At 38.7% G+C, this 8,130-nt stretch overlaps 1 protein-coding gene across 1 annotated transcript; it reads right to left on the bottom strand.

Moving 5' to 3' along the window:
- Positions 1-4,745: 4,745 nt before the first annotated feature.
- On the bottom strand, positions 4,746-5,675 carry LOC102408481 (olfactory receptor 11H4-like). The gene has a single exon (XM_006048360.4). The coding sequence runs from the start codon at positions 5,670-5,672 to the stop codon at positions 4,746-4,748; it is 927 nt and encodes a 308-aa protein (XP_006048422.2). The 5' UTR covers positions 5,673-5,675.
- Between the last annotated feature and the right edge of the window lie 2,455 nt (positions 5,676-8,130).

The raw sequence follows: 8,130 nt of genomic DNA, 5'->3' as shown, positions 1-8,130 counted from the left end.
AAAGAAAAATAACAACCTGCTTTAATTGCTCTAGCTGAAGGTATTTGTCAATCAAAACTTCACTGACCAATATTAGAAAGAAAGTGATTCAAGACTCAGGTTGCATTCTAACTGAAGGATAGTTAATTCTCCCTTCAGAATATCCAAGACATTTGAGCACTATTTTCTTTAAGTGAGTTATATAGTGGGAATTCTGTGATAACAGAGTGAGCCCTTAATGTGAATATTTCACCCAAGACCTCCTTAGGAGCGTGTTGGGAGAAGAGAATTGCAGGCCTTAACACATTGTTCCTATAAAGAACAAAGAGCTAACAGATTTACACAAGAATAACGTGCTCTTACAGCAGTGGGTGTACAGGAGGATGCAGGCAGACTTTCCTTACATACCTGATGATGTTTCTGTCTCCAAGAGGAGGATGTGAGAGAATTTCTAGCCACAAGATTGTCCTCATTACCCCATCTAAAAGCTCATTCATGGATGGATAGGAGCATTTGGGGCTCCAGAGACTTGTTTCCTTTAGTACTCTGAACAAGATGAAGTGTATTTTTCATGCCAGTGATTATTAAGTTTGCAAGTCTCTCTTGAATAGGATCCGTAGTTCCCTAGTGTGCTCATTGGTAGGCACCTGGTTGCTTAGGCATGTATCTCTGTGCATCCATCTAATCCTCCCTATATTTGTTTGTATTTCCCCGGTGGTTTAACTAGTGAGATACAGAGGTCTGGATAAATATCCAAGAGAAGCCAGGAAAATTTTCTTCTTTGTGGCGATAACCTTCCTCTAAAGAACTGATCTGAGTGCAGGAAGGGAGGTAGAGAGTGGGACAGGTTAATGAGAGAGGAGATAAAAAAAAGAGAATGAGAAAGAGAAAGAGAAAGAAAGAATGTGTGTGCATTTAAGAGTGTGTGTATATATGTTTGTGTCTGTGATCTTTTCTCCAAAGTACATCCATTTCATTCTTGGTATTTAACCTGTAAGGACTTAAGTTAAAAAAATTCTTTGTCTATACCAAGTTACTTAAATTTGTTATATTTGACATACAAGAAATAATCCCCCTTTTAAAATTTAAGGATAATTTGAACACTTTTTTTGAAAAAATTGAGTTTTTTGTAAAAGTGGATATGCAATGCTATTCACTGACATAATACAATATTAGTGAAAATGAAAATTTAGCACCGTAAATGGTTCAGAGACAGGAAGTATGATTTCTTTCATTGATACCAGGTTAAGGAGAACAAACAAGAAGAGGCAGAGAACCTGAGGGGAAGAATTCAATCATAGCAAGAACTCAAGTAGAGAACACTACTGAGTTTACGAGTGAGGATGTGTAAGGACAGAACAATGTCTGAAAATGTCCCTGTCCCAGCAGTGTTAACATCACACGAGAGCCTGTTAAAATACAAATTCTCAGGTCCCACCCCTACCTAGTGAGTCAGAAACTCTCAGTGTGGGGCCCCCTTTTTGGACAAAACTTTATGTGATTCTGCTGCATGCTGAAGTTTGACAACCACTGTATAGATCATTAAAGATTGGGTTAAGGATGGGTATGTTTGAAGGAGCTTCTAAGTTTGGGAAGGATTTCAGTAGGATCAGGAATTAGCTGAGCTTGGTTTGGAGAAAGGATTAAGAATGATATTTATAGGGATAATTGACCTCTGAAGCTGAGTTTTAGATAATGTTGTATGTAGAAAACCAGGCTTAGAATTTTAGGCATCTGGGAGACTTTTGAAAGAGACCTGGGATAAGCAGGGAAATGGTGTAAAAGATTATTCAGGCATCATGTGAAAGGGAGTGACCTGGGATTAAAAAGGGGCACTGGGTTTGAATAGAGTTGAACCTAAAGAGAAGGTGGTGGGCTAAGAAATAGAAAACTAGAACACAGAAAATCTAGGCCCTGGCCTGACTGCTTTTACTTACTAGCTGTAAGAGCCTGTTGAGTTCACTTCTTCAAATATTATATACATATCTTCTTTGTGTTCTCCATAGGGCTGACATGAGAATGAAATAATAGGAAAATATTTTGCAAATCATAATATGATTGTGATTGAAGAGCCTCAGGAGTGGTTTCCTAACTCCATTATCTCTCCAGTTTGTTATGGAAATATCATTCTAGAATTAGAATTTCTTTTCTGAGGCTCTAGGAGGACTTTCCATTCTTCTTGGGCAAACCAGTTCCTTGACTTTTACTCCTCCCCAAATATATATCCCCAAGATCAGGTTGCAGATACAAATTCCTTTTAAAAGAAATACAAAGTTTTATTTGACAACTAGAAATAAAGAATTTTTATAATACCCATGCCTCTATTTAGTCTGTTGTCAATGAAACAACCAGGGTGATGACCCTTTTAAAATATAATGGGATTCTACTACTCCTCTGCTCAAAACTCTGCTCAGAAAGGCTTTCCATCTCATTCAGAATTTAAAGTTCTTACTATGGCTCACAAGGGCCTGTACAACTTGGCCCTCTGTATGCTCTCTTTGACTTCTCTGATATTTCCCTCTTAATCTCTCTATTCCAACCAAACCAAACTACTGACAATCCTGCCTCAGGCTCTTATGGAGAACTTGCCTCCCTCTGCACGGAATGCTCTTCCTTCAGCTATGCACACAGCTCATTCCCTCATCTCCTTCAAGCTTTTGCTTAAATGCTACCTTCTCCCCGTGGCCTTCCCTGATGGTCCTATTTAAAATTTCAACCTTTTCTCCCTCACTTCCTGTCTCCCTTTCCCTTTCTCCATATTGTTTATCACTTTCCAACATAACTATATTTTTGCTTGTTTTTTTTTTTTTTATTGTCTGTCCCTCACTAGAAAATAAACTCCACACACAGAGTGTTTTGACCATTTTGACCATAGTGTATCTTTAACGCCTATGAGAGTATCTAGAATAAAGTAGATGCTCAATAAATTTTTGTTGAATTGAAAAAATTACTATTTTAAATGATGTTAAAACATAAATTGCCAGGAGCCAGCGTGAGGAACTCCGCCCATGGCAAAAGTCATGAGGAAGGAGGCTCGGCATACACAAAGGCGGGATGGAGCCTCAGGACCCCCCTGGAAATTCTCGAGCACCTACCCCCAAAACCAGAGTCAGCCTACTTTACTGCTTTGTGCTCTCACCTACACCTCTAACTTTATAGGGGGCTGTCCCCCACCACCTCTCTCTGAAAAAGAGTTAACTTATAGCTCCAGTTAATAAAGTTCCTGGGCGTGACAAGAGTGTTTCAACCTACAAACTCCTTTGGAAATCCTCTAGCCTGCCTGAACAGTTTCTTCTGGCCACATGTGATTGTTGACAGCCTCCCAACCGTGAGAAACATGAGATGTTCTCAACTGTCTAAATACAGATTCCTTTGAGCAGTTAAAAGATTGATTAGAAATTGTATTGGTGAAGGGTTTTTCACTTGTTGGGCCAATGTTTGCTGCCAAGTTTCCATATCCCTTACCTACTGTGTCCCTGGGAGTGTATTGATTAATATAGTTGGTGTATAGAAATGTAAGTAGTAGCCTTAATGTTTGTAACCTTGGACACTTGAGTTAATTCTTTTCTTGTTATAGCCCACCACACTTTTGCCCTATAGGAATGCAACTTTGTCTAATGCTTTCAGAGGGTGGCACCTGACTTTAGAATAATCACCTTTAGAGAAAAATAAGTTTTCTGAAGAAAGGATCATAAAATGTTAACAGGCCTCTTGGCCAGAAGATAATGTAATTCACCTAAACTTTTGCATATGATAAGTTTGCAGGAAGAAAGCTTGGCTTACTGCTGACTCTACCCCTTCCCCCATTATCCTCTATGCACAATTTAAGGTATAAAAACTACTTTGGAAAGTAAAGTGCGGGCCTTGTTCACCGAAACTTGGTCTCCCCATGTCGTTCTTTCTCTCACCTTCTGGCTGAATTCCCATCTGGAGCATGGAGGCTTGTTAAGCCTACTAATTATGCCTGGGCTTCTAAGATCTAACTGGGGAGGTCTTACTGTCTCCTCTCCTTCAGGAGAACGGGAGGACACCTACGGCCTACGTAGGTGACGCAAATTCCTTATTTTGGAATTTTATTAGCTTTCCACGTAAACCAAGTTATTCAGCCTCTTTTCTTCGCTGAGCTATCCTTATTAGATCACTCTTTATATCTTTAATTCTATCGTATCCTGATTGCCGAAACCGTCTTCCCTTTGAAATTGCCGAATCCACTGGGGCTGGTCCTAGGCAATAACTTATATAAGCATGAAACTTTCGGTCTGTCCCTAATCTGGAAGATTCTGGACCATGAGGAGCTAAGAGGATAGAAACTTTTTCTATTACTAAATCCTTTGGTTATGTATCCATTAGACATTTAAATTAGATTATTTATTCACTTTAAAGGATCTTGTACTGTCTTAAGAAATGCCTTCAGAACACTGATGATGATTCACCTAGGATAACTTCTCTTAGTCTAGCTTTACCTCCTTCCCCTAATAATCAAAACTAAAACAGTGTGTGAAATAGGACAAATATAATACCCTCATATTACTATCTAACAAGTTATTCATGTTGAAAATATTGTTACTATACTTAGGATGCAGTCTGAATCAGCTGTGGTTTAGCTCTGCCAGGTTACTTAAAGAATAAAACATGGATGGAATCCACTAAAAACGTCTTCTTTACTGTGTGCACTGGAAAATTAACAGCAGTATATGAAGCTTTTTTAAATTAATCTTTTATGCCTGGACAATGGTTCGCTTGTTCTCATGTAGATTAGTTTATGTTCATTCTATTTTCAGGACTTTCTTCAGTGCAGCCTTCATCTCCTTGTTTCTTAAGCTGTAAATCAGGGGGTTTAAGAAGGGAGTCACCACGGAATAGAACAGAGTTATAATCTTCTGAATTTCAGCTGGGTTATCAGCTGTAGGGCTCACATACATGGCCAAAAGAGCCCCGAAGAATAAGCACACCACTGTCAGATGTGATCCGCAAGTAGAAAAGGCCTTCTGTCGGCCTGCTGCTGAAGGGACTTTAAACACGGTAATCAGTAAAAGGGTATAGGAGCCAAGGATGTACAGAAGAGTTAGCATGATAATGAGGGAGCTCAGGACATACAAGACAATCTCAGTGACAGGAGCTGGGACACAGGACAGAGCCATCAGTGGGTCCATGTCACACACAAAGTGATCGATGGTATTGGGCCCACAGAAAGGCAACTGAGAGAGCTGCACGGTGGAGACAGAGTAACTAAGGAACCCAAATACCCAGCAAAGAGACAACAAAACAGAGCAGAGTTGTTGGGTCATGATGGTTGGGTACTGTAATGGGCGACAGATAGCAAGATACCGATCGTATGCCATGATACAGAGCAAATATACCTCAGTTGTACCAAGGGAAGTAAAAAAATATAACTGGAGGAAACAGCCAACAAAAGAGATGGTTTTTGTTTCTGAGAGGAAATGGATTAGCATACTGGGCACAGTGGAGGTAATGTACCAGATTTCAAGGAAAGCAAAATTCCCTAGGAGAATATACATTGGAGTGTGGAGCCTTTGGTCCCACCTCACAGCGCAAACAATGGTCCCATTTCCCACCATGGTAAATATATAGATTCCAAAGAACAGTGAAAAGAGGAAATACTGTAACTCTTGACAACCAGGGAAGCCTAGGAGGATAAACTCCGACACGGTGCTTGCTGCTGAGTTGTTCATGAATCCCAGGACTGCATAGAAGACAGAAAATACCAATATATAAGTTGCTTGTTTCTTGAAAAACTTATAGGAAACCTAGGCAAGGTATATATGTTGGCTGTTTTGCAATTAGCTTGGAATAACCCATCTATTAACTCGTATCTTATTTAAAAGCTACCAACAAACAAATGTCAATAAAATTGGGTTCATAACAATAGAATCTTTATATTACTTGGATTTTGCTTATCAAAGGATTAGGTTAAAAAAATCCTCTCTTCCCTTTGAAAATTTTGAAAACTCAGAAGCACTACCATCTGTGAAAAGAAAAAGGTTATCAGTTTGTATTAGATTCATTTGTATTATTTTTTAGGGCCCAACATATGATATCATATAGCATTTGTATTCTCCGTCTGTCTTATTTTACTAAGCATAATATTCTCTAGGTCCACTAACATTGGTGCAAATGGCAATATTTCATTCTTTTTTTATGGCTGAGTTATATTTCATTACATATATGTATACAGGTAATATATGGGCTTCTCTGGTGGCTCAGGTAGTAAAGAATCTGCCTGAAATGCAGGAGATCTGGTTTCAATCCCTGCATTGGGAAGATCCCCTGGAAAAGGGAATGGCTACACACTCAGTATTCTTGCCTAGAGAATCCCATGATAGAGGAGTCTGGCAGGCTACAATCCATAGGATTGCAAAAGAGTTGGACATGACTGAGCAACTAACACACATGCACACATAGGTAACACACACACACATATCACACATATCACATATAGCTGTTGGTGGGTACTTGTATAAACTGTTTTTTTAACTTCATATATTTTGTATTTTTTCCATGTCCAAATTATAACTCTGCAACATTAGTTCAGTGGCTGCCTTGTTTTCTGTAGATTTTATCAACTCCTTAATGATAGATTTTGAGTTTTAGCATTTTATATTATAATAAATGCCCTAATTAATATTCTTAAGCATATTATCTTAGTATACTTGATCCATAAAGTAAGGTTATAATGATTCAACATTTAATAATTAAACTAATCAATGTATTGTGTCCTAGTTTTTGATGATGAAGATTTTTAGATATCCTTTGATGCCCATCATTTACTGAAGTCAACAAAGCAAAACCCTTTTACATATAAGAAAAAATCCTGCTTAATAGTTCCATAGCATGTTATTCACATCCATACTAGAGCATGTGCCATAATGACTGAATAATGTGTTGTGTTTCCTTTAGACTGAAAACTTTTATAATTCATAAATGATGTTAAATTTATCTTTCTATTCTCAGTTGACTGAGTTTCTGGTGCTTAGTAGGCACTTGCTCAATGAATTAATGGTTGAATGAATTTTGAACTTGTCAGTTCTGTCACTGAAAAGCTAACCTACTGAATTTATGAACATCACCATCACTGAGCCTCTAATCTGAACTCATTGGGCAGAGACTTGTGACTGACCAAACCTAAGATCTAATCCCCACTTGCCTCATGTCCCTGTCATATGTGGGTGTCCATCTAAATACAAGCCTCCCTAGTTACTTACCCTTTTCATACTGTTTATGGGGGTCTCAAGGCAAGAATACTGAAGTGGTTTTCCATTCTCCAGTGGACCACGTTTTGTCATGTATGTATATAGTATGTAGTATGGATGTAGATGTAGTATGGATGTAGTAAGTAGTAGTCATGTATGGATGTGAGAGCTGGACTATAGAGAAAGCTGAGGGCTGAAGAATTGATGCTTTTGAACTGTGGTGTTGGAGAAGACTCTTGAGAGTCCCTCGGACTGCAAGGAGATCCAACCAGTCCATCCTAAAGGAAATCAGTCCTGAATATTCATTGGAAGGACTGATGCTGAAGCTGAAACTCCAATCCTTTGGCCACTTGATGTGTAGAACTGACTCATTTGAAAAGACCCTGAATCTGGGAAAGATTGAAGGCAGGAGGAGAAGGGGACAACCGAGGATGAGATGGTTGGATGGCATCACCACCTCAGTGGACATGAGTTTGAGTGAACTCCGAGAGTTGGTGATGGACAGGGAAACCTGGCATGCAGCAGTCCATGGGGTCGCAAAGAGTCAGACACAACTGAGTGACTGAACTGAACTGAACTGAACTGAGTTACTTACCCTTTTTTATATTTTCAGGCCTATTATCAACATTCTGTTCAGCACTTCTTCTTTTTTAATTAATTTTTCTTATTGGAGTATAGTTGATCATTACTTCTCCTTACTCCATCTTTTCCTTTTCCCTTTAGTATTCAAATCTTGTGAATGGAACTACTTACTCTCCATTCACTAATCCATTTAGCATTTGCCAAAGTCAGAAACTTGTCATTCAAAGCACTTTCTAATTTTGTCAGTTCCTATATGCAATCAATCACAAACTTCTGTTGATTTTCCCTCCCAAATGTTTTTTGAATCTGTTCTAGGTATACAGGAGTTCAATGAGAAAGCAAAAAATGCTTTCTCTGT

Source organism: Bubalus bubalis, chromosome 11 (genome assembly GCF_019923935.1).
Source record: "Bubalus bubalis isolate 160015118507 breed Murrah chromosome 11, NDDB_SH_1, whole genome shotgun sequence".
Classification (NCBI taxonomy): domain Eukaryota; kingdom Metazoa; phylum Chordata; class Mammalia; order Artiodactyla; family Bovidae; genus Bubalus; species Bubalus bubalis.
The sequence above is the reverse complement of the archived record's forward strand: the minus strand, read 5'-3'. Positions and strand labels throughout refer to the sequence as shown.